The sequence below is a fragment of the Vulpes vulpes genome, chromosome 1 (genome assembly GCF_048418805.1).
Source record: "Vulpes vulpes isolate BD-2025 chromosome 1, VulVul3, whole genome shotgun sequence".
NCBI classification, from domain to species: Eukaryota; Metazoa; Chordata; class Mammalia; order Carnivora; family Canidae; genus Vulpes; species Vulpes vulpes.
The window spans coordinates 51,187,167-51,214,642 of record NC_132780.1 but is presented as its reverse complement, the minus strand read 5'-3'; the positions used below and the strand labels follow the sequence as shown (position 1 = coordinate 51,214,642).

General features: G+C 41.0%; 1 protein-coding gene and 1 long non-coding RNA gene across 2 annotated transcripts; one reads left to right on the top strand and one right to left on the bottom strand.

The window, feature by feature from the left end:
* Nucleotides 1-1,209: 1,209 nt before the first annotated feature.
* ZNF367 (zinc finger protein 367) lies at nt 1,210-25,474 on the top strand. Its single transcript, XM_072763955.1, has 5 exons — nt 1,210-4,297; nt 15,519-15,669; nt 18,407-18,526; nt 19,857-19,995; nt 22,834-25,474. The coding sequence occupies exons 1-5, from the start codon at nt 3,905-3,907 to the stop codon at nt 23,054-23,056; spliced, it is 1,026 nt and encodes a 341-aa protein (XP_072620056.1). The 5' UTR covers nt 1,210-3,904; the 3' UTR covers nt 23,057-25,474.
* Nucleotides 25,047-27,396, bottom strand: LOC112908714 (uncharacterized). The gene is made up of 3 exons (XR_003232972.2): nt 27,009-27,396; nt 26,620-26,716; nt 25,047-26,479 (listed from the first exon to the last, which is right to left on the bottom strand). It is a non-coding gene; the product is annotated as an uncharacterized lncRNA (long non-coding RNA).
* Nucleotides 27,397-27,476: the final 80 nt, after the last annotated feature.

Here is a 27,476-nt window from a genome sequence, read left to right as displayed (position 1 = left end):
TAGCCAAAGGCAGATGCTCAACCGCTAAGCCACCCAGGGGTCTCTCTCTCTCAAAAGCTTTAAATATATGTTCACAGCTGCAAATCACCAAGCAGATAATCTGAGACTGGCTCTTCAGGAAATGAATGTAATAAAGAGAATGACCAATTTAATCAATGTGAACCTGAAGTGATGATGTGTGAATACCACAATGATTCAGCAAAAAGACATCATGCCCTGTGACTATCACAGAGCACTGGCAAACACTGCCAGAACCTCAGAGTTGTCTCTGGGAGTGGTACTAATATCTTACATTTTGATTACATCTTTCCATTAGGCTGAAAGCATGATTAAAAGGGGGCTATTGTTAAGACAAAACAGGCCCCAAATGGAGTCAATTGTGCTAAGCCCCATGTCACTAAACAGATTTAATATCTAACTTAATTAGTTTCAACCTTTCCTAGGAGGGAAATCTTAAACCAGTCAATCTACAATTACCTTATCTCTAGGGAGATAACCCTCCTGATATAGACCCCTGCAGTTCCCTCAGGAGATTACCTTGTTGCAAACAATCCACTCTTGGCTAATTACTTCCCTTTCTACCTATAAAAGTCTTTCTTTTTGTATAGCTCTTCAGAATTCCTATCTACTAGATGGGATGGGGCCCGATTCATGAATCACTGAATAAAGCCCAACAAATCTTTACAATTTACTCAGATTAATTTTTTTTAAATTTTTATTTATTTATGATAGTCATACAGAGAGAGAGAGAGAGAGAAAGGCAGAGACACAGGCAGAGGGAGAAGCAGGCTCCATGCACCGGGAGCCCGATGTGGGATTCGATCCCGGGTCTCCAGGATCGCTCCCTGGGCCAAAGGCAGGCGCCAAATCGCTGCGCCACCCAGGGATCCCCTTACTCAGATTAATTTTAAAAAACAGTATCTCTATCAGAAGATGTCTATATTTTTAACAACTGGAAAGATTACTATAATAATAAAAAGTATCCTGAAATGGGTTTTAGTATTCTTCAGAGTTTATACACTGTGGGATGTTGATGTCTGGGCAGGACAAAGACATCAAAAATACGATCTCACACACTTCAGCTTCCTAGTTGCATGAACAGGGAGCCAAAGAAGCAGATCTTGCATGACCTCAGCTCTGTTCCTGGAATCACCCTCTGTTCACTTCACACATTCCTGGCATGTCTTTCATTCTCTTGTGCAGAGAACAAGTAGAGTTGCCAGGTTACTGTTGATGAAGAGTAGTTTTTAGAAACAGAAAGTCAGTGTCCTGGTTCTGAATAATTTATCTTGCTCTCTGGGGCATGTTAAACAGTAACTATTGGTTGGTGCTTAATCTATTGGATCTTACTCAACCCATGATTTGAGTGTCTATGATGGATATATCACTTTTTCTTATCTTTCAAGTATAAATTGGATGTGTTATATTTCCCTTCCAGAAGTATATCATGCAGTCATTTGGCATTAAATTGTTAAAAAAAAGTTTACTAAATTAACTGAAATGAAAAATGAACTTTCAGCTTTCCACATCAACTATTAAAGTATAAAGTTGGACTTAACCCCTAAAATGTGAAGGTTTTAAATATGAGAAAGTTCTCAGAAATGTGGGGGCCCCATTTTTCAGTGCCTTTTGTTCAGCAGACTCCGTGAGGTATAAACCAGTAATTTTCAGAGGCCAGAAACCCTGGCTTCTATATATCAGTTATGAGTTATGTGACCTTGGACAAGTTTCCTCATCTGTAAAATGAGAATTGTAATATCTCAACATCACAGAATTGTTGAGAGTAGTAGAATATTACCCAACCATATTAAATGTGTATCAGTAGACATATGCTATTATAGTAGGCCTCCAAAAATGGTAACTATATACAACTTCATTTTTTGAAAAGATGCTTTCACTTGGTTCAAGGTGCAAAACATACAAAGAGTTATATGTATCTCTTGAAATCTTTTCACTTATTTTTCATAGTCACATATTACACTTCCCTGGTAATAGCTGATGTGTCAGTTTCTTGTGTATCTTGCAAGAGATATTGTGTATATCTAAAAGCAAGAATTTAGGAGTGCCTGAGTGGCTCAGTGGAGTAAGCTTCTGACTTTGGCTCACTTTACCATCTTGCGGTTCTGGGATCTAGCACCTACTCTGCAGGGAGCCTGCTTCTCCATCTCCCTCTGCCCCTGCCCCCACTCAAGCTCACGCTCTCTCTCAAAGTCTTAAAAAAAATAAAAGCAAGAATTTATACTTCTCCCTTTTGTGTGTGACCGAAATGCCACAATTCAAGGTTTTCTTTTTATTGCTTGAAATGTATCTTAGAAGTTACTTATATAGGTTAAATGTTCTTAAACAGTTGCGGCTACATTAATTTAGCCATAGCTGTGTATTTGTACGTCTCTCACACACACACATACTACTTAGCCATCTATTATATAGTCACGTTCCAATTTAATTATCAATTTTAACCCAAAAATATTCATTGATTGAACAAGTATTTACTGAAGGCTTACCATGAGTCAGGCTGGGCAGGGCAACGCATCAAAGAACAGTCACTTCTTTCATATCTAGTGAATACGAGGCTGCACATTCCATCTCGCCCCATCCTTTGCAGCTTGGGGTTTCTGAGCCCCCAGCGGCTCCCGGGGGGGGGGGTGGGGTGTCAGACAAAGCTCGCCGTCCAGCATCCCTCCCGTGCGGGGTGGGATCCCTGAGCCAGAGCCGGCAGACAGAGGAGTCCGGAATGAGCGGAAAACTCCATGCAGGAGCGGGGACGCAGGCCGGCCCCGTGACGGCGTGAAAGCAGCCCCGGAAAGGGGTGGGGATCTCGAGGGTGGGAGCAGATCCTTGCCTGCCTTCTTGTCCCCTCCGCACTGTGAGCGGCACATGGGGGCTTGGGAGACGACTTCCTACCTGTGGATGGGAGACCCCATCTATACAGGAGAAACCCAGCCCGGGAAGGCGATCCCACCTGACCCCACCTCAGCCCGGGGGCGGGGGGAGACGGAGTTGGGGGGCGTGGCAGGGTCAGCGGAGCCAAGAGCTGGGCAAAGGGAGTCGGCTAGGAAACTAGGCACCTTTGGGTGTCTACCAGAAACCAGCGGTGGCGGGGGCCCAAGCGCTTTAAAGCCCCTGCGCGGGGGAACGGCTGCCCAACAGCCGCGGGCGGGGCTGCAGGGAGCGAGCCCCCGCCGCCCAACGACCGTCCCCCCCGGCCTGGCCCCTCGCCGACGCCTCTCCGAGCACAGGTTGGCCGCCTCCCGCCCCGGCCCGCGCCCCCGACGCGACACCCCGCGCAGACCGCGGGGCGGCGCTCCCGAAGGGTGTGTCTGCCCAAGGGCAGCTGTTGCGCGCTTCCCCGGAGTTTCGAACGCGGTTGGCCCGCGAGGCAGAAAAGAGAGCAGCGCGGTGACCAATCGCGCGGCAGGACGGGCCCGCGCGCAGGCTCGGCCCCGCCCCCCGGCTGCAGACACGTCCGGGCGCGGCCATTGGCTGGCGCGGCCTGTCGCTCGGCGCTGCGGCCAGCGGGCAGGGGCCTCGCGGTGACTGGTTCCGCCCAGGCGCGAAATGTAACGCGGGAAAAGCCGGAGCGGTGACCCAGGCGGCAGGTTGTTATTTTCGGGGGCTCGGCGCATCACGTTCTGCTGTCCCGTCACCGAGGGCTGGCCGGCCGCAGCTCCCGCCGCTGCAGCCTGCGCTGGGAGCACGAAGGACGGAGGGCGGGCCTGACCGGGGCTGGGGTTTGGGGCTGGCCGCCGGCTGCCGGCCGAGCCAGAGGGTTCCGGGAAACGTCCGCCAGCCATGAGCCGGCGGCACTGAGCGCCGGCGCCTCGGAAGCAGCGCGGGCGAGCGGAGCGAGGGGCCAGAGCGGGGCGCAGGGAGTGCGGCTGCCGAGCTGCACCGGGGCTGGGCGATGATCCGGGGCGCGGAGGCGCCCATGGCGGACAAACCGCCGCAGCCGCCGCCCGTCATCTTCTGCCACGACTCCCCGAAGCGGGTGCTGGTGTCGGTCATCAGGACCACCCCGATCAAGCCCACGTGCGGCGGCGGGGGGGAGCCGGAACCGCCGCCGCCGCTCATCCCCACCAGCCCCGGCTTCAGCGACTTCATGGTGTACCCGTGGCGCTGGGGCGAGAACGCGCACAACGTGACGCTCAGCCCCGGGGCCGTGGGGGGCGCCGCCTCGGCCGCCTTGCCCGCCGCCGCCGAGCACCCGGGGCTCCGAAGCCGGGGCGCGCCCCCGCCCGCCGCCTCGGGAGGCGAAGACGAGGAGGAGGCGAGCAGCCCGGACAGCGGCCACCTCAAGGTGAGCGAGGCGGGTGGGGGGCGCGGGGCAGCCGGGGCCCGTTAACGGCGCGGCCCGGGAGCCGGCAGCGCCCGCGGACGCGGCGGGTGGGGCGGGGCCGAGTTTAAAACGCGAGGTCTCTCTGGCCGCGGCGAGGGCGGGGGCGGCTGACAGGACGCTGACGTCACTGCCGCGCGCCAAAAACGGGTCCCCGCGGGGGAGAGGCGGGGCGGCGGTCACGTGACGCCAGCGGAGGGGCGGTGGCCGACCGAGGGGACCCCGCGGCAGATGCGGTGAGCCGCGGCGCAGCCTGAGGTCGCGGATGCTGACGCTCGGCGAGCTGAAGAGAGGTTGAAGGGGCTGCGGGCGGTCCGCCGCTCCTCGGTGCGGGAAGGGAGGGCTTTGCGCAGGTGCGGCTCCATCCGAGCAGACACCCCGGCTTTGCTAAGGGTGCCCTGCGGAGATGGCCGAGGAGCGAGAAGGGACTCGGGGCACTCCTCTGCCGCTCGTGCAGCCAGAGTGCCGCTGGGCCTGTTGCTGAGAGCGCACGGTGCGGCGGGACGCGCGAACTGCTTAGAGCTGGGAAAGATGTGACCACCTGGTTCTGGTTCAAGTCTACGCTTGACAGCAGGCAGCTAAGCCTGAGAGGGATTGGTGAAGGGACTTTCCCAAGGTCACAGCTAGGTGATGGGAGAACGGGGACTACAGTCGAGGTGTTGTGTGGCTCGTGCTCCTGAAGCATGTGTTCATGGTGACATAGTTATCTCTATAGACTTTGAGCTCCTCGAGGGCGGGAATCGTTTTCTCTGGAAGACTGTTCAACTATAATACCTCACACTCTAAATGCTGAATAAAAGTGCTTGGTAAAAATTTCTATCGTGAATGAATTGTGCCGATATAAGGTTAATATTCAGGTTCTGTTTGCTAAATAGTAGGTTAGATAAGCAGTTGACTGAAGATAAAGCAAGTCCGTTTACTGCAGTAGCAAAGATGTTGAAACTCCGTTTTTTGAGCCCCGAGGAAGTTGATATACTTTGTTGCTAGTGTCATTGTTATCAAAGAACTACAAAGTTATAAAACTGCTTTGACGCCCTTTTGACTCTTGAAGTGTCACTTGAGTAAAAATTTGAAACAAATTTGAAAGAACAAGCAGTGGAGATATTAATAACAGTGCCGAGTGACTTTGTAGAGGAAACAATCCCTGTTGCTGTCTCTAGGTAGCCCTTGGGAACCTGGCTGGATAGCCTAGAGATCTTTCCCATGTTAACATATTTAGCCTTTTAGAAAACTAGGATATATAGCTGAGAACCATAAAGGCATACATGCACAAATAATTGTGGAAGATTTTGCATTGACTATTAATGATAACTCAATTTAATTTTGCATTATCCAGGATATTAGTGTTATAATAGATAAATGAAATTTATAGGTGTATTCTTTGTGGCCCAAAATAGACTTAGCTTCACATATGTTGCATAAAAGTTGCTCACACATTGCATAGGTTTGAATTTTAATTCGTTTGTCTACCTCTTTTCAGGGGTAAAATATACCTGAAATTATGAAGAACATGAAAAAGTGAAAATGCTGTTTTATATTTCACTTTTTTTCCTCTTCACAGTAATATTTAAAAATTACTAGATGAATTCATTTTAACTTGTCCTTTTAGTCAATGTAGCAATCCAACTGCAGCTCCAAAAATTCACTTAGCTTTCCCATCTTGAGGGGAAGGGTCTAGAATATACCTTTATTTAAGGATATTAACCAGCTTCATTTGTGATCAGTACACTCTAAAGATAGGAAGATCCAGCCCTCTTCCTTGTTTTGTTTCTCTAAAGTACTTGTAGTTCTTTATCTCTACATGCATCGTGGGTGAATCATGCAGACTGAATCTGTTTACTTTATGGAAAGATGGGAGACCAGTAACATGTTTCCCCCATCCCCTTCTCTCAGTTACAGATTTGAGGCAATAACAGCTGTGAGTTTAAGAACAACGTTTGTGTTCTTATTGTCTGTTTGTTGCCACTGCTTCCTGGGGAGGTGTTAACATCTGAGACCCTCCTACCAAGTGTAGGCTCTTGCTTGCTCTCTTGTTTCTGCCCTACGCTCCCTCCTCCCCTGCTTGTGGGGAGAACATCCATCATCTACTAATTGATTTTGGCCCCTCATTACAGGATTGCTTAGCACCGTCAGGGTATAATTATATATTAGCACTATCTTCTTAGTTTATAGAATTCCGGGAGGGGAAGGAAGGGAACAGGTCTAATTTCTCTCTGCCATAGGTCATTTCCAAGCCTCTGCATGTTGTGCCCTCTACTCAGACTGTGTTCATGAGGTTACTTCAATGTGAGATCTGTGGTTCCGCTTCTCTGTGCATAGCCTCAGATACTATTCACTTTTCAGGACTTGCCAGCTGCCTATCCCACTTACCCTTTCTATCACCTGCACACTACACAGTCTTACAAATAGATTAGTACATATAATTTTGATCACCATGTTAAACATGTAACATAGTAGCCACCGTTTATTGCCTAGCATAGCAAAACTGCCAGGGTCTGTGCTGAGTGTTTTGAATTCTTTATCTTGTTAACTGGTTGAACAAGGAGGAATTAAAGAGTCTCCAAGATTAGGTTTAGTTAACATCATATAGTAAGTGGTAGAACTGAGTGCAACCTTCCAGAGCCATTGTTCTTAATCCCTACATGATATTACTCCTGTATATAACATGTGTAAATTGACTTTAGGGATTTATTTTTTTAGTATTAAGCTGATGAAAGCAGACTTAGGAAATATACACTATTTACACCTATATGTATCTCAACTGAAATGCTTTATGAGGGTACACACAGTAGAGCAGACAAATGCAAATTAAGACTCAGAGAGTTGCACAGATAGGTCGAGGTGGGGGATAGAATGAGGAAGCAGATATGAAAGCCAAAGGAAATTTGTATCTAAACCTGAATTTGAAAAGGGAAAGATGATTAATTACTTTTTTTTTTTTTCCATTTTCTTGTCAAGGTGCATATGCCTTCCTCTGAGACCCATTTCCTTGTAGGTTGTGTTTGTGCACTTTATTTGAATTTTAGTTTGTATGAAAATGTGTTGACTTAGGTTTTTTGGTTCTCACATGAATACCCAGTTTGACTACAACTTTCTCTAAAATCTAGGTAAATGTGTACATTGTTCTAAATGGCTTGAGAAATAACCAGTGTTTTATAAAATAACCTTTTAAAGATAGTTATTGACATTGAAAACTCAAAACATCATGTACTATTTCAGAAATCACTTGGAAAATCACTAATCTACCTTCCAGTGGTACTGAAATTCTGTATTAGAAATTAAATGTACTGAAGTGTGCAAATATTTTTGGCAATCAAATCATTTTCTTTCTAGTAGCTTATGTCACAGGTGTTGCCACATAATAGAATGTGTTGCATTTCTTGTTAGCTCTTGTGAACCAGCAGGCAGTTCTGACAAGATCTGTTAGACTACTGGTATGCTTGATTGCTAATGAGTTAGTTAACACTCTGTTATTGTCAGAATGTACCTAGAAACATGGTTTTATAGCTAAGGCCAAAATAAAGAGAACCTTTTTTAAGTAACAGCTTCTTTTTGTATGTATCATTAAAAGATACTCTTTATTCATTTACTTAGGGCATCAGATGATTATTTACCTTCTTTGATTTTCTCAGAAGAAATGAAACACTCAGTGAAGCCTTACCTGTATATAGGATGTTGTGTCATACTATATTTTTTAGCTCTCTGTTTCTCATTTGGAAAATGCAAATATGTGATTTAAGCTGGGAAACAGCCAAATTGTTAACTTTTAAAATACTCAGTCCCTTGGGAATGCCTGGTTGGCTCAGCAGTTAAGCGTCTGCCTTCTGGGCAGCCGGGATGGCTCAGCGGTTTAACACGGCCTTCAGCCCAGGGTGTGATCCTGGAGACGTGGCATCAAGTCCCACGTCAGGCTCCCTGCATGGAGCCTGCTTCTCCCTCTGCCTCTCTCTATCTCTCATAAATAAATAAATAAATAAATAAATAAATAAATAAATAAATAAATAAAATATATATATATATATTTTTAAAAGCGTCTGCCTTCTGCTCTGGGTGTGACCCTGGAGTTCCGGGATCCCGGGATCGAGTCCCACATTGGGCTCCTCACAGGGAGCCTGCTTCTCCCTCTGCCTGTGTCTCTGACTCTCTCTCTCTTTCTCTCTGTGTCTCTCATGAATAAATAAATAAAATCTTTAAAAAAACAGAACAAAAAAAACCTCAGTCCCCCATAAAACATACTTGAAAATACATATACATACATATATATATATATATATATTTTTTTTTTTTTTTTACTAGAAAGGGAAAATAGTAATGGATAACCTAAAAATTTGGATATTAACTCATCAGTTATTTCAAAGTATAATAGAGGCAACAGTATATTTTTATGTATTTAAAAATACTGGGAGGGGCGCCTGGGTGGCTCAGTTGGTTAAACATCCGACTTTTAGTATCAGCTCAGGTCATGATCTCAGGGTCTGTGCTCAGTGTGGAGTCTGCTTAGGATTCTTTCCCTCTTCCTCTCCTTCTCGGGCTCCCTCCCTCTCATCTTTTTTTAAAATATTGGGAAAAGAGTGTTTTATGGCACAAGAGTTGTATCATTAAGGTTTTTTAAAAATTAAAGTATAATTAACATACCATGTTATTTGTTTCAGGTGTACAATATAATGATTCAACAATTCTATACTTTTCTCAGTGCTTATCAAGATAAGCGTAATCTTAATCCTCTTTATCTATTTCACCCATCCTTCTACCTACCTCCCCCTGGCAACCACCAGTTCTTTAAGAATCTGTGGTTTTTTTGTTTTTGTTTTAAAGATTTTATTTATTTGAGAGAGTGAGAGAGCACGAGAGGGAGAGGAGAAGTAGGCTGCCAAGGTGGGGCTCTATCCCAGGACCCTGGAGTCCTGACCTGAGCCAAAGACGGATGCTTAACTCATTTGAGACACCCAGATGTCCCAAGAATCTGGTTTTTTTGTCTCCTTTTTTTCTTTGTTATGTTTCATAAATTTCATATATGAGTGAAATCATATGGTGTTTGTCTTTCTCTGATTTATTTCCTTTAATGTTATACTGTCTAGATCCATGTTGCATATAGCAAGATTTCATTCTTTTTAATGGTTGAGTAATGTGTGTGTGTGTAAGACTTTCTCCATTCATTGATGGAGAGATACTTTGGTTGCTTCCATATCTTGGCTATTATAAATAGTGCTGCAATACACACAGGATGCATATATCTTTTTGAATTAGTGTTTTTGTTTTCTTTGGGTAAATATCTAGTAGTGGAAGTTTTGGATCAGATTAATTATTAATTTTTTGAAGAACCTCTGTACTGTTTTCCTGGTATAGGACGCTGCACCAGTTTGCGTTCTGACCAATAGTGTTCCTTTTTTTCTACATTCATGCCAACACTTGTTATATCTTGTCTTTTTGATTTTAGCCATTCTGACAAGGGTAATGTGATATCTCACTGTGGTTTTAATTTGTATTTTCATGATGAATAATGATGAGCATCTTTTTGTCTGTTGGCCATCTGTGTGTTTTTGGAAAAGTGTTTGATCAAGTCCTATGCCCATTTTTAATCACATTATTTGTTTTTTGTTTTTTGTTTTTTGTTTTTTTTTGGTGTTGTATAAGGTTTTTTACTTACTAACAAAGTGCCCAAGTCAGTTTAAGTGAAAGCATGCTGTAGAATACAAACTCAGAAATCCCAATCTCAGCCTAATCATGGTTCATGTTATATCCTATGAGGGTTGACTGCAGATATGTGCCTTGTCCTATTCATCCTGGGACCCAGAAGGAACATCCCCTACCTGGGACATTTGGGTCTAAAGGCAGAAGAACCATGTGATGGCTTTTAAGGCTTTTGCATTGAAGTCCTACATATACTTTCCATTCACATTTTATTAGCCAAAGCAAGTCATGTGGTCACGTTGGCCTCATTGGTACCCACACACAGTGAGAGAGGGGCACTGAATATTTTCACAGTGTTATTATTGCCATAGTGCCTTTCCACGGTCTTTTTTTTTTTTTTTTTTTTTTGATGGCAAAAAGTATAACAAAATTTATCATCTTGATAATATTTGGTTAACAATATGCACATTGTTGTGTAACAGATCTCAGGAACTTATTTTTGCAAAACCAAAACTGTACCCATTGAACTCTCCTTTTCTCTCTCCCTGCAGTCCCTAGCAACTGCAATTCTACTTTCTGTTTCTAAGAGTTTGACTAATTTAGATACCTTATATAAGTGGAATCATGTAGAATTAAGAATACTTAGCATAGTGTTTTTAAGGTTCATGCACATTATAATACATGGCAGGATTAATTTTTTTAAGGCTGAATAATTTTCCATTGTATTGTATATGCTGTCTTTTCTTTCTTTTTTCTTTTTTTAAAAAGATTTTATTTATTTATTCATAGAGAGAGGCAGAGACACAGGCAGAGGGAGAAGCAGGCTCCATGCAGGGATATCATGAGGTGTAGGGATTCAACTTCATTCTTTTGTATGTAGAAATGTAATTGTCTCAGAACTGTTTGTTGAAGAGACAGTTCTTAACCCATTGATTGTTCTTGGCACCCTTGTTGAAAGTAAGTTTGCTGTAGATAAGGGTTTATTTCTTGACTCTCAATTCTGTTCATTGGTCTATGTGTCTTTCCTTATGCGACTACCATAAGTTGCTGCTTTGTAGTAAGTTTTGTAATAGGGATGTGTGTGTCCTCTGTTTTGTTCTTTCTAAATATTGTTTTGGTTATTTGGAGCCTCATCCAGTTTTACATGAGTTGGAGGATCACTTTTTCCATTTTGGCAAAATAAAAAAGGCCTTTGGAATTTTAATAAGGATTGCACTAACTTTGTACATCATTTTGGATAGCATTGTTATCATGTCCTTCGATCCAAGAACTGTATCCCCCAGGTTTTGATATGTTGTGTTTTTGTTTTCATTTGTGTCAAAGTATTTGTTGATTTCCCTTGTGATTTCTTCTTTGACCCATTGGCTGTTTAAGACTGTGTTTAGGGGATCCCTGGGTGGCGCAGCGGTTTAGCGCCTGCCTTTAGCCCAGGGCACGATCCTGGAGACCCGGGATCGAGTCCCACGTCGGGCTTCCGGTGCATGGAGCCTGCTTCTCTCTCTGCCTGTGTCCTTTGCCTCTCTCTCTCTCTCTCTCTGTGACTATCATAAATAAATAAAAATTAAAATAAAAAAGACTGTGTTTAATTTTCACTGTTTGTGAATTTTCCAGTTTTCTTTTGGTTTTTGATTTATAGTTTCATCCATGTCTGTCAAAGAAGATACGGTCTTTTAACATTTATCAATACTTAGGTTTATATCCTAACAGATAGTCTTTTCTGGAGAATATTCCATGTGCACTTGAGAAAAATGCATATTTTGCTGTTTTTATGTGGAGTGTTCTGCATATGTCTGTTAGGTCTAGTTAGCTTAGACTGGTGTTAAAGTCTTCTATGTCTTTGTTGACCTGTCTAGTAGTCCTGTCTTATTTAAAGTGAAAGTCTCCAGCTATTTTGAACTCCTTCCCCTTTCGATTCTGTCAATTTTTGCTTCATACTTTTTGGGAGCTCTGTTGTTAGGTGAGTGAGTCTTTATAATTGTTATTCCTTTTTCCACCCCCCTCCCCCTTTTTTAAAGTAAGCTCTGGGCCCAAGGTGGGGCTTGAACTCACCATCCAGAGATCAAGAGTTGCATGCTCTACTGGCTGAGCCATCCAAGAGCCCCTCCATACTTTCTCCTTTAACCTATTTGTGTTTTTGGATTTATAGAGGTCTGTTATAGGCAGCATATATAGTTGGATTACTTTTTAAAAACCCATTCTGCTAATCTCTGCCTTTAAATTGGCAAATTTAAGCTATTTACGTTTAAAGTGATTACTGTTAAGGAAGAACCTTTATTATTTTCTATATGTCTTATACCTGTTTTGTTTTTCAATTCCTCTCTTACTGACTTCTTTGTGTTTATTATTCTTTTGTAGTGTATTATTTTCATTCCTTGTTTCTTTTATTGACTTTTAGATTTTTTTTTTTAGTGATCACTGGGAATTTCAATTCATCTCTTAGACTTAATCTATTTTGAATTCGTACCACTGTAGCTACAATGGTATACAAAAACTCTGCTCCTTTCCAGCTCTGTTGCTCCCTCTTTGTTATAGTAACAAATTACATCTTCTTATATTATGTTCCCATTAACATGGATTTATGGATTTTAAAATACACTTGACATTTGTCTTTAAAAGTTGATTTATTTATTTAAGCAATCTCTACTTCCATCATGGGGCTTGAACTCATGACCCTGAGATCACGAGTTGCACACCACTGTGACTGAGCCAGCCAGGTGTGCCTGGCATTTATTTGTCTTTCAAATTATATAGGTAAAAAGAGGAGTTGTAAGCAAGAAATACAACACTTTTGGCATTTGTATTTACTTAGGTAGTTACCTTTACTAGTGTTCTTTGTTTCTTTGTATGGCTTTGAATTTCTATCTAGTGCCCTTTTGTTTCTGCCTGGAAAACTCTCTTTATATTTATTGCATGGCAGGTCTGCCAGCCATGGACTCTCAGCTTATGTTTATCTGGGAGTGTCTTAATTTATTTTTTATTTTTGAAGGATAATTTTACTGGATGAAAGAATATTGGCTGACTTTTTTTTTTCCTTTCATCACTTTAAACATGTCATCCTGCTTTCCATAGTTTCTCCTGAGAAATCAGCTGTGTATCTTAGAGAAGATTCCTTATACCTGATGAATTGCTTCTCCTGTTTTCAAGGTTCTCTCTGCCTTTTGTCTTTGGACAGTTTGATCTAATGTGTCTCATTCCTGAAGTTCATTGAGCTTCTTGGATGTTTAGATTTATGTTTTATCAAATTTTGGAAGTTTTCATCCATTATTTTCAAATATTCTTTTTGCTTGTCTTTCTCTTGCCTTCTGGGTCTCCAATTATGTGTATATTGGTATGTTTGATGTTACAGTCTAAGTGTTTATGTACCCCAAAATTTGGTGAGTGAGATCCTGACTCCCAAGATGATGTTGTTAGGAATTAAAGCCTTCGAGAGGTGCTTATGCTCTTAGGGTGGTGTCCTCTTGAAGGGGACTGATTGGTGCCTTTATGGTAAAGGCTACAGAGAGCTCTGATGTGAAGACACAGCTAGAGGGTGCCAACTATGAGCTAGGAAGAGGGCCCTCACCTGACCACACTGGTGCTGTGATCACGGGCTTTCCAGCTTCCAGAACTGTGAGAAATACATTTCTGTTGTTTCTTATCTTGTTACAGTAGCCTAAATGTACTAAGACACTTGATATCCTACAGGTGTCTTGGGCTCTGTCCATTCTTTTCTCTTTTGGTTCCTCAGACTAGATAATTCCAATTGACCTGCTTGAAATTTGCGGATTCTTCCTGACAGTTCAAATCTACCATTTAAATTCTTCAGTGATTTTTTTTTTTCATTTATTATACTTTTTGGCTTCAGAATTTCTATTTGGTTTCTTTTTATTTTATTTTATTTTATTTTATTTTATTTTATTTTATTTTACTTTTAAGATTTATGTATCTATTTTAGAAAGACAGCAAGTGAGCAGGGGCAGGGCACAGGGGAAAAAAATCTCAAGCAGACTCCCTGCTCAGTGCAGAGCCCGCCTTGGGGCTTGATCTCAAGACCTTGAGATCATGACCTGAGCCAAAATTGAGTTAAATGCTCAACTAAGTCACCCAGGTGCCCCTTTATAATTCATTTCTTTATTGGTACTTTGTTTGTTGAAAGTGTTCTCCTGTTTTTCCTTTTGTTCTTTGTCCATGGTTTCCATGAACTCTTTCAGCATATTTTAAGACCATTTATTTAAAGTCTTTGCCTAGTAAGACCAGTGTCTATTTCCTCATGGTCTGTTTTTATTAATTTCTCCGATGTATGGACCATACTTTTGTTTCTTTACATGTTTAGTTACATATTATTAAAAATGGGCTGTTTTGAATATTATAATGTGATGAGTCTGGAAATCAGATTCTTCTCTTTCCTCAGTTTTTGTTGTGTGCTGCAGGTTGTAGTTACTTGTTTCGAGAATTTTCCAAACTATTTTTTTTAAGATTTTATTTATTTATTCATTAGAGACAGAGTGAGAGAGAGGCAGAGACATAGGCAGAGGTGAGAAGCAGGCTCCATTCAGGGATCCCAATGTGGGACTCGACCCTGGGACTCCAGATCATGCCCCAAGCCAAAGGCAGCCGCTCAACCACTGAGCCACCCAGGTGTCCCTCTAAACTATTTTTGTAAACTCTATTCTTTGTTGTGTTCTCTAAATTTCTGTTTCGTTCAACATTGGTAGATATTTCCTTGAATGCCTGGAGCCAAAAATTGAGAAAAAACTCTTGACTTTGCAGAAATGGCTCTGTGTTATGGTTCTCCTTCAATTCCTGAACTGATTACGAGTCTACATTTTTATCTTTAGGATACCAGAACACTTTTTTTTTTTTTTTTTTTTTTTAATACCCGAGCACTTTTCAATGCCCTAATTTCCCAGAGAAACTCTCTCTCTAGCTTTTCCTCTCAGGCTTTTGATGTATCCTTTCGTCTCAGTTGAAATCTTTTGCCCTAGGGTGCAGCAAGTTATTATTAGCTTTACAAAGTTTATGAGCAATGCCTTCTGTTTAGCTGCTTTTCTGCCCTGAGAGTTCTGAGAGTTAGGTAAAGGTGTTAGGGCTGCTTTTCTGCCCTGAGAGTTAGGTAAAACAAGGACATATACCTTGTGTCAGTTCTTCAGGTAGCCCCCAGACAGATTAAGACAGACAAACACAATTCTTTTAGAATCAGGTCTACTTTGCTTTCTCTGTAGCCAGGGACTAAGTTCCCACATTGAGAATGAAGAAGGTTCTTCAAGACCACTGTGGGTAACAGGGAGCAGCAAGGGCAAGCAGTAAAAATGCTGCAAAGCTTTCCTGCTGTTTCCAGGTGCCTCTTCCTGATTCAGTGTTCACGAGTTGCTGTAAATCTCTATTTTCTGGAGTCGTGATAAAAGGTGATTTTGACAGTTTGATTTTTTTTTCAGTGATCTGTGGTGGGATTGACCTTTGGAACGACCATTTTCGTTGATATCACTCAAGAATATGAAAAGTGATTTATTGTGAAAGTCTATTCTAATGAGTAGATACAAGAAATTATGTTAATGTTTGTACAAATTGTTAATAGGATGGAATCCGACGTGGCAGACCCAGAGCAGATACTGTCCGGGATCTAATAAATGAAGGAGAGCATTCATCCAGCAGAATCCGTTGTAACATCTGTAATAGGGTATTTCCACGGGAGAAATCGCTCCAGGCTCACAAAAGGACTCATACAGGTAAGCTGAGTAGAATACAGCTGATTTGATGTTTGGGCCCATAAGTTAATGTTTTAGTTGCCTTATATTTCATCATTGTGAAGTTTCTCAAACAGGCATTGTATAGTCCATTTCTTTTTTGGTAGGAAGGAATGGTTTTCTCAACATTGGTACCATGTGACTTGTAAAGGTATTATGGTAATTAATCTAATTGTCCTAGGAATGTTAATGCTAAATGTAGTTCTGTCATTTTACCTACCCAAATTTTACTTGATAAGCCCATTAATTGTCTGTATAATTGTTAAAACTGGTTTGTAGGCCAAATTCTAAAACATTAAGTGTCAAGTGTTTAGTAGAATTTCTAGAACCCTCAGTGTGCCATCAATATGTTTAACTTAGCCATTTAATCTAAGATGAAGTAGAATTTTTCAGAATTAAATCTATTGTAGGTAGCTATCCCAGGACTATCAAATATCTCTATTTGTGTAGAGAAACTATATTTACATTTTAAATACCATATAGAGAGCAAAGAAATGACACAGAGATGGCCCTTGTTCTTTCCATAGAGAAATTTAGCTCCAGAAGTAGGAGCCTTTTGGTTCTAATAATGGTATTTAATAATTTACAGATGAGAAAACTGAGGCACCAAAAAAGCAATGACCACTGCCTTACAACCTCCCACACCCTTGAGTCTAAGGTGATGCTGGCCAATATAGTAGGACATATGGCTCGTGAGCACTTGAAATTTAGCTAGTCTATATTGAGATGGGCAGCATGTATAAAATATACTTAGTATGAAAAAGAGTAAATGGTGTTCTTGATAACCTTGATATTAATTACATATTGAAATTATATTTTAGATTTATTGGGGTAAATAAATTATCAAAATTAATTTCATTGGTTTCTTTCTGCTTTTGTAATGCAGTTACTAGAAGTGGTTCCCATTATATTTCCATTGGGGAGTACTGGTCTAGAACTTGGGCTTTTAAGCCTTAGTTCCCTTTTTTTTCCCCACTGTGTTTATGGTCATCACATGTTTTTTTGTTTTTGAAAAGATACATTTTAATAAGATGTTGGAATATACATTTCTTAGCTAACTCCCTGAAAAAGGGTAAAGTTTTAATTTTGAATCATTATAAACTAAGGTGGCCAAGAGGTTTTGACTTAAGGTGTACCATTCAGTAAAACCATTACTAAATGAGAAATCTGATTTTGAGAATTTTCAGATTTTTAATAATCTAATTAGTCTGAAATACCCCCAAATAACTGGTTCACAGGCCATAAAGTATGTGTTGCCAGTGTGGATAAGATTCAGGACCATGTGGCATAATGAGACCCCCGAGTCTCAGGCCTGATCTACGCCAGCCTACCACATGTCACCCAATACTTCAGGCTTTGCTGTATGCCAGAGAACTGAGCCCAAGATCTCCATGGTATGATTAAGCTCTAGTATATATATACATTGTAAGAAACTTCTGTTACTATTTTCAATAACCTCCCATATCCTGTGTTTTATTAATTTGTGTTTAATTATCACATTCATTTAGTACATTTCTAAATAATAAGAAATTTAGGGAGGAATTGTTACTGTTCTTTGAGTCATGTGGGAAGGACCAGTGCATAATTACTGATCAAAGAATGATTTTTCAAAAAATGATAAAGTTTAATTATGGTTGGTTGAACAATATTTTCCAACACCTTCTCAAGCCTTCTCTAGCACTGTGTTGTATGTATAAATTGCAGTGGAGGGATCCCTGGGTGGCGCAGCGGTTTAGCACCTGCCTTTGGCCCAGGGCGCAATCCTGGAGACCCGGGATCAAATCCCACGTCGGGCTCCCGGTGCATGGAGCCTGCTTCTCCCTCTGCCTGTGTCTCTGCCTCTCTCTCTCTCTCTCTCTGTGACTATCATAAATAAATAAAAATTAAAATAAATAAATAAACAAATCTTTAAAAAAAAAATAAATTGCAGTGGAGTACAAAGTATTGTACATTTTTGTATCAGTAGAGCACCAGGATGCATAAATAGCAGTAGGTGCTGAATTAGTGAAGGGATATATAGTTCAATTATTTGGAGGTAGCAGGGAGTTCCACTGAGGACCTACAGGGTTGGAAGATTTTGGATTTTCAAGGAGTAGAACGAACTGAGGAACTGCCTCCCGGGATGAATCTCAGGAGTGTGAAGTAAGATCAACCCTGCTCTCTAATACAGTAGCTATAGTGCAGTTGTTAGGGGATCACTGAAAGTCAGCAGATCATTTCACTCATTGTTTAAGGGAAGTAGTAGGGTTTGAAGTGATGTAGGCGGTAGTTTGGATGACAAAAGCAAGAGTTCAGTGTCATTCACTCCAGAAGGGCTGTGCAGGGGTAGAGAATAGAGGTCAGTTAGGCTTCCTTCTGGGTGGGAGGGGCTGCCAGTCTGACCAGGGAAAGTTGCAGGAGTGGGAGACACTTTGAAGAATCCAAGAGCTAGTATTTTAGATTATGGGGAGAAAAATGACTGGATAAGCTGAAGATAACTTCAAGGCTTGAACCTGGGAACCTAAAAGCTCAAGGCCTAAAGACCATATTACTGTGTTTCCAAGTAGATAGCTGCTTGGTAGGCATCAAAGTGCTGTTGTTAGCATTAACACTTGCAGCTTTATAGAGGCTGTGACATGTTTTATTGTTGAGTCATGACCTACATAGAGGTTGATTCTCTCTGTCCCTTTCTCTTTTCACAATATGTCTCAGAAATAATATATAATATTTGTCTACTTAGGTGAGAGACCCTATCTGTGTGATTATCCAGACTGTGGAAAAGCCTTCGTTCAAAGTGGACAGCTCAAAACACATCAGCGTCTTCACACCGGAGAGAAACCTTTTGTTTGTTCAGAAAATGGTATGGTGTTAGGAGTTAAGTTTATGTAATGAGTTTTTAGGAGGAGAGATTTTGATGTAAATTTTATAAAACATCATAAGCCCTCTTTGTAAATTGTGATCCCTGCTCATTTTCTGGGAAATGATTGATTTTTAAATAAAATATTCTTTTTAGGTGAAAATCTTAAAGGGCAATTAAAAGTAGTGTATTCAGAGGGTGCCTGACTGGCTCAATCTGTAGAGCATGTGACTCTTGATCTTGGGGTTCTAGCCCCATGATGAGCAGAGAGATTACTTTAAAAAGAATAGCAGTATTTAGTTAGAGGTGGTAGAAAGATCTATAAAAGTAAATACAGCCTTTAAGTAGTCTTTTATTTTGGTTTTAAACTTAAGTATTAAAGGAAACACATCATTGTCTAAATTTTTCACAAAAAGGGAGATTTTACCATCTTACTACTGCCACTGTTAGTAATTTCTTATCACTTTTTTTTTTTTTTTTAAAGATTTTGTTTATTCATGAGAGACACAGAGAATGAGAGGCAGAGACACAGGCAGAGGGAGAAGCAGGCTCCATGCAGGGAGCCCGACAAGGGATTCGATCCCGGGGCCGCAGGATCACACCCTGGGCTGAAGGCAGCGTTAAGCTGCTGAGCCACCTGGGCTGTCCTCTTATCACTTTTCTTAAGTGATTTTCTTTTTTCTTTCTTTCTTTCTTTTTTTTTTTTTCTTAAGTGATTTTCTGAATCTCATAGCACAATTTCTTGATGTTTTCCTTATGCACATTTTTACATAGTTATAGCTGAAATTCAATAGAGTTTTGTGTTGTTGCTCTGTAGTTTTTTTGACTGTTGTCACTTGTTATAAATGTCTACACTTTTCTCCAGAAACCAATATTGCCCTGTAAGCTAACTCAAGTTTAAATTAAAATAAAAAACAAAACACCCAAAAGAAATGTTCACACACTTTAATTTGCTTAAGCATTGCCTCAGTGTTGGATATTGAATGTTTTTAAATGTGCTTGTTGCCTACAAAGCTGAGGGGCATGGTGTCCCCCTTAAAGCTTTGTTCGTCTTATAGGATGTTTCCTTACCCCAGAATGAAATTCTTGGTCAGTGGTTTTGAGCACTTTTGCTATGAAATCACTTTCTGGTGGGGTTGATGTATTTATGCTGCTGTGCACAAGCAGTGAAGGAATGGCTTCCTGTTCAGGTGGTTTTTTCCCTCCTCTACGCTACAGAATGTTAAATCCCAGGGTCTTAATGTACTTTCCTTGGGTACAGGTGAAACTGAACATTTTCCATGTCTGCTGGATGTCCAGATTCTGATAAGTGTTTCCCTCTTATGTTTTGAAGGCTGCCTAAGCAGATTCACCCATGCAAACCGCCACTGTCCGAAGCACCCTTATGCCAGGCTCAAACGGGAGGAGCCCACAGATGCTCTCAGTAAGCACCAGGCTGTGGACAACCAGGCTGCCGCTGAGTGGTTGGCAAAGTAAGGTTTCCCTATGCTCCACTGCAGGATACCACCTAGCACATGGGTTGAAGTTGGGAGCTTTGACAGTTTTCTCATTTTAAATAAGTTGCTTTTATACACAGTTTATAAAATAACTTGAAATGGTTCTTTATTTCCTTAAACCACAGAATTGTTAGCAGCACAAGGATCTGGTGTGTGGTAGAAAACAAGTATGAGATATTAATTAGTCTGAGTGCCCAGCGCAGAGTTTATTTTAAAAGCAAGATTTTCCTCATTTTCAGGATGTTTTATATGTACTGTATTCCACGGTGCAGCCTCTCCTCATTTTCTTCATTTTAGATATGTGCTGATTATTACTGGGATACAAGCTAGAGGTTCTTCTAAAGTAAAGCTCTACGGAACACCCAGTTTAATTTTCCTTTTAACAGCAATAAGGGGCCATTTGAAAAAAGTTTCTCTTAGGGTATTCTGATTTAAGGAGTCATCTGTTGTGTACAAACCAACATCAGCTGTTTGGGACACTCCCTACTTTTTCAGATTTCTCTGCATTTAGAATGAAGTCCGGAATCCCTCTGCTGTAGCTTTGCCTCCCTCTAACAACACAACTGTCTCCAGCTACCTGGGCTTCTGATTTGTTAGCACCACTCTCACTGTGGCTCCCATGCCTCCGTGCCCCCTCTGCCCAGAATGCTGCTTTCCTCTTCATTTAGCCACCCTCTCTTTCTTCTTTTTACCCGTCGAACATCCCTTCAGGAAGTTCTTCCCTTATCTGTTCACTAACCCCCAGAACAAACAAGGTTACACTGACTTAAGAGATGCTTTTACAACACGCTGTTTTCTCTTTCAAAACCTTCATCACACACTTATTTGTGTTCGATGTCTATCCTCCCTGCTGAACTGGAAGCTCCACTTGGGCAGGTGTTGTATTTGTCTTGAGTACTGCATCACTTCCTCCCTCTTTCCTTCTGGCTGGCCTCTGCTACCCCATTAGCTCTAATTTTGCCCAAGTCCGAAAGTTGTTGGTCATTTGCTTTCATCCTTTCTCCCATCTACTCAGTGTAAAGTCTAAACCCTTTATTTTGGCATTCAAAGTCCTTGATTCCTGGTCCTTGCTGACCTTGCTAAAAGCTTCTTTGCCCTTCTCTATTCCTAGTTGTCCTTCAAGCCATGCTGAACTATTTGGATTTCTTTTTTTATATCTTTGAGCATTGCCCAGATTTTTCCTGGAATGTCTGGATTTCCTGAAATCTAGTAGTTGTATTATTTTTGTATAATTATAAAAACAGCTTTACTAAAAAAAAAAAAAAAAAAAAAAGGCTTTACTGAGGTATAATTGACTCACAATAGATTGTACACATTTAGAGTGTACAATTTGGGGCACCCGCATGACTCAGTTGGTTTAAGTGTCTGCCTTGGAGTCAGGTCATGATCCTGGGGTCCTAAGATCAAGCCCCATCTCGACTCCCCACTCAGCGGGGAGTCTGCTCCTCCCTATCCCACTATCCCTCCTCCCTGTCTGTGGTCTCTCTTTCTCTCTCAGATAAATAAATATTAAAAAAAAAGAGTGTAGAATTTGATACATTTCAACATATGTGTATATCTGTGAAACCATCATCACAATCAAGATGGTGAGCGTATCCATCACTTGAAAAAGTTTTTTCATGCCTCTTTGTAATTCATCTATCCTTCCCTTCCCTGCTTTTTGTATCGATGGGGTTTTGTTTTGTTTTGTTTTGTTTTCAGTTTATTTTTTTACTGAAAGTATAGTTGGCACATAATTTTATGTTAGTTTCAGGTGTACAACATAGTGACTAAGTCTGTACATTATGTTTACTCACCTCAAGTATGACTACTATCTGTCACCTTACAACCCTAGATTTATTCCTTCTTACTGTTGAGTCATAATCCATTGTATGGATACACCCCAGGTTATTTATTCACCTGTGGCCTTTGGGCTGTTTTTGCCTATTACAAATAAAGCTGTGAGTGTTATACAGGTCTTTGTATGGGGCATTTTTATGTGGAGTGGTACTGTTTTTAAACATGCCTTTTTTTTTTTTTTAAGATTTATTTATTTATTCATGAGAGACAGAGAGAGAGAGAGAGAGAGAGAGAGGGAGGAAGAGACACAGGCAGAGGGAGAAGCAGGCTCCATGCAGGGAGCCCGATGTGGGACTCCATCCCAGGTCTCCAGGAGCACACCCTGGGCCGAAGGTGGTGCTAAACCGCTGAGCCACCCGGGCTGTCCTAAATATGCCTTTCTTCAGTTACCTAAAGGTGGAATGTTTTCTCTAGGAAATTATCAGTTGGCTATGTAACAGAAATAATGGTAGTGCCTCTTAAATTTTTGAATAAGCTCTCTGTTACAGATACTAATCTGTCATTTTGTGTGAGGTTTCAAATTTCTCATAGTTAACGCCGTCAGAAGTCACCATCTCTCTGTGAATAGGATAAATAGGTTTCTAATGATTATCTTACTTTTTAAGTTTATTTCTTTTTGAGGCATAATTGACATACAGCATTTGTTCTATGACTGTATTTTACTGTAGTCCCTTTAACATATAACCTTAAAGGCAGCTGTGGTTTATTGGTGAAAACCCATGACGAGAGAATTGAATAAAAGACTCAGAACTGCCAGTGTTTGATTTTTTGGAAATCTGAGCAAGTCCCTCAATTTCTTGATCTTGAACTTTTCCCTCTATAATGGAAAATATATGTAATATATATATAAAATCACTTTATAGCTTTATAAGCTAAAACACAGAAAGTAATACTGTGGTCAAGAACCTGGTTTCAAAAGAAAAAAATTGAAAAGATCATGTTTATATATAGCTAATGCGCATGCATTTCATATAGGTATTGGGAAACCAGAGAGCAGCGTGCCCCCACCTTGAAAGGAAAACTCGTTCAGAAGGCTGATCAGGAGCAGCAGGACCCTCTGGAATTCCTTCAGTCCGATGAGGAGGATGACGAGAAGCGCGGTGCCCAGCGCCGGCTGCAGGAACAGCGGGAGCGGCTGCATGGAGCCCTTGCTCTCATAGAGCTCGCCAACCTGACTGGAGCGCCGCTCCGCCAGTAGCCTGAACTCTGACTCTTCCACTGTACAAAAGTACTGCCCAGCGTACTTACAAAGTAGATCCTTGGGCATAAGCTAAGCACCTTATTTGCTTATCATAGGCTGCTATTCTGTAGAAATTTATGAAGAATGTCATTGCCCCATAATATGGGGTGAGAGAGAATTGCACTTTTTTTATATGGTAATGGATTTGTTGTAAAGTTTAAAATATTTTGTAAATACGGGACTTCTAGTACAGGGTAGAAAAGGACATATTGTGGGAAGCTAGATTTTGCAAGTTTAATGCATTCATTGGAAGCAGTTCTCACAGGAAGCACTTTCTGAATAAGACACTTGTATGAAAAAACAATGGTACATGTAGCCAAAGAACGTTGAAATAGATTATTTATAAGATCATTAACAATGTATATTAGTATGTTTAACAATACTGTAAACACTGAAGCAAGCCAGAAAGTATAAGATATGTGTATAAGATACGTATTTTTAAATTGCAAAATAGTGTGCCTAATGAGAAGTGGAAAACTGACTATTTTGGAAAATGTTCTAGGTTGTGGACTTTGGAAGAAAAGAGATACTTGAGGATCTTGGTAAGATGCACAGTAGTTGAGGATTTTCAGAATTGGAGTAATATCAGTCTTATTCTATTTTCCTGAGGCTTTACAACTCACTATGATGTTTAGGTTTGAAAAGCACTTGGCATCCCTATTATGTTAACTTGGGAACTTTTGCACATTGCATATTTCTCATTTGCTGAAATTGAGTGGTTAATCTTGCAAAGTCTAGGTAACTTGGTGATTGGGTTTTTTTTTTTTTGTTTTGTTTTTTGTTTTGTTTTTTAATTATGGGCCCTGTAAGGAGATTTGGCACTTGGATTTTTATTGATAAAAGGGACATCTACAGGGTTGTTTTGTAGTGAACTGTTTTAGATCTTTTGTTAGCAAACACTAAATTTTAATTGTACTGCTTGTTTAGAATTATTAGCAAATGGAAGCCTCCTATTTATATTTTCAGTGCATAAAGCCACCTTCTTGCTTTTACTTCAGAGTAACATGCCAGGCTATTTTGTGTTCACTAAATTTAGTTATCAGTTAAACACTGCAGAAAATATTAGCTACTCAGATAAGCAGTTTTCTGGAATAGGTTCGACTGCAAGTGTGTTAACTTGTGTGGTGGTGGTTTTAAGCCATTTTTCCAAATGAAGTTTTTAAATACCACTTTATGTACTGAAGCATGAACAGAAAAAAACCTGAGCAGTTCACCTCCTTTATGTAGGCATAAACCTTCATCATTTAAGCTTTTGTTTTAAGCAAAAACTAAACAACATGCATAGCATGATAATTTGATAGATTGCTTAATTGGAGTAAACCTCAGAGTAATGAGAAGGAAATATGGGCTCTTCAGCGCCTTTTTTTCCCCCTTTTTTGAAGTAGTAGCCTACAGATGTAGTTTAAACATTATCTAAAATGTAGGCTTCTTCATCCAAAAATCCCAGTGTGTTGCAGTACACACATAGTTTAAAATACGTAGCCATGGGGAAGGGGTGGTTTGTAAATGTCTTGGAAAGAAGCAAAAGTGTGAAAGATGATAGTAACAAATAATGTGTATGAATGAGGACATACTTTAAAAATGTAATTCCTCTGTACAGTAAATTACAAATCTTGAGGGATTTTTTTTGTAATAAGAATTTATATTTGTAATGGTCTAAGAATTTTGTTTGTAATCTGGTATATAGAATTTTAACTTGGAGCACTTATAAGCACAGTAAGAGATACTGTAGCATCAGAATCTTTATGGGTTAGGCTTCAGCATTTTCTCTAGAATTTTTCCTCTCGAATATAACTTAAATGAAATATTAAAAAGCAATACTCATCAGTCTTGAAATTTAAAATTTGATGAACTTACCTAAAGAAAGAAGGACAGTAAAATTGTATTAAAAAATACAAATACTTGCCATTTCATGGTTAATAAAATTTAAGGCCTTCAAAAATAAGGGTTTTTATTTGTTTTTCTGGTCAGCTTTCGTCAACTCTGTTATATTCACAAACATTTTTTATTTGTATAATTGGAAGTTTAAGAAATTATTACAACTAACTATAGAAATATTTAAAATGTTCTTTCTTGATATAAGCTATATACTTGGACAAAATACATTAGCATCTAAAATTTGAGGTGTGTTAAGACTGCTTTTTGTTTTAAAAATGTGGTTTACATTCAAATTTTTGAAGTGTTTTATGCTTCATATGGCTAAATTGTAGGTTGGCAGAGATGACAGCATAAGAATAAACATGCTGTGATTTTAAAAGATGCTTTGAATAAAATTTTATTTTAATTTACAGTTTAAAGTACATGTCCATTTTTGAACCCTTTATACTTTTCCTCTCAACAATATAACTATAAAATAAAAAATTGAAAAGGTAAAAATGTTGCCTCCCCTCATTGTCATTTTGGAGCGTTTTATGTTTCATTTCCAGTCTCCTCAGGCATCTGTTTAGCATTAGTAGAAACCATAGTGTGAATTGCTTTTTCTTACTTTAAAATTATGGCTTTTTAGATTGTACATATTAATTTAACTTCCTCATCTCATTCATCATTACAGTGTTAAAATACACTGGCTTAGATAAGTATTACCGTCTGTATTCCAGCCATATGGTAATGGTGATCAGGAACTGGGATTTTATTTCACTTATAATCTGGATGTGTTGCATGTGGTCACCTCCCTGAGAAGCCACTTAGGGCCTGTTAATATTTTAGTCCAGCAAGTTGGTCTAATTTTTTTCATTAGTTACTAATCTTTAAAGTATACTTGCAATAGGCAAGGTTCAATCTGTCTAGGCTTTGAGCAAAAGAATTTCATAGGGAACTCTTCAGTATGAGTTGTGATTTAAACAGTTGGGATGAGATTTTGACAGCCAATAAGGTCTTGAAAGTATGCATGTAGAAGCAAATTAAGTGCAAATATGATTAAGGCTGTTATTAAAAGTGAGTTTAATGTTAAATTGTAAAAGTGGGCTCCATGCTGGGCAGAACTTGAACTCAAGACTCTTCAGATCAAGACATGAGCTGAGATCACTGAGTGACACAGGCACCCCATTTTCAATTTTAAAATGGTCTTAATGTGTGTCTGCTTTTTAAATTTTTATTATTTTTTTAAGATTTTTATTTATTCACTCATGAGACACACAGAGAGACAGCCAGAGGGAGAAGCAGGCTCTGTGCAAGGAGCCGGATGTGGGAGTCGATCCCAGGACCCCAGGATCATGACCTGTGCCAAAGGCAGATGCTCAACCACTGAGCCACCCAGGTGCCCCTGCTTTTTTTTTATTTTTTTTATTTTATTTTTTTTATTTTGGGTAACATGGACTCTGGTTGTTAAAAGTTCTGGCTTAATTCTTACCAGTGCTGAAAATGTTCCTGGTTGTTCAGTGCCTACAACAGAAATACAATTGAATGGCATCAATACAGTTGGCCCAAACATTTTCATTTGAAATCTTTAGCTTTTTTTCTAAAAAGCTAAAATTTCAGATTCTTAAAGTTAATAGTTGAGAATGAAAATATGGGACACTTACTTGAAAAAATGCTCCATCAGATTGGTCAGAGTAGGCAGTTCTGGGAGACTCTCCTTGGATTTGGGTGAATACAAACACTGAAGCTAGTTGCTGTTGGCTTAGGAAAGAAAGGGGCCCTGATGTTGGGAGAAGCAGCCACCCAGCACCCAGAGGCAAGAAGACTTGAGACGTTGCACCACCTTCGCCCTTTCTACTATGTATTTACCGGAGAGAAAGGAACGTGTGTTCCTACAGGAACCTGGGCATTAAGGTTCATGGAAGCGCTTCGTGTCACAACCCCACGGGGGAACAGCCACTGTGACCCCATCAGCTGGGGAGTCAACTGTGTCCCAGTCAGCAGTTTAAAGAAACAACAAGGTGGGTGGTAAAGGCCTCGAAAGGGACCGTACCTCTATGAAATTCCAGAAACGGAAACTCTAGGCCGATAGATAACAAGTCAGAAGGAGACGGGCGGGACTTCAGCTGGGCACGGAGGCGCCGACGGCGGTGCGGGAAACGGGCATGCGGGCAGTGTCGGGGCGCGCACGTCTCCAAACCAGCGGTGGGCTCCTAAAGCCACTCCATGGCCCGTCCGTTACACGTCTGACCCTGTACTGGAGGGAAGGCGAACCAGGCGCTCAGACTGAAGCCCCCCCTGCTCCCAGCGGGGCAGCAGGAAGCCAGGTTTGCGGCGGGTCCCGGGGAGGAGGCGCTGAGCCCTGGGCGCCGAGGGCTCTGCGGGGGCGCTGCGGGGGCGCTGCGGGGGCGCTGCGGGGGCGCTGCGGGTCGCGCACTCGGGGCGGCCGCAGCCCTTCCTGTCTCGGACGCCCTCCCTCGGGCCGGCGGCGGGCGGGGACGGAACTGGGGCGGGGCGGGGC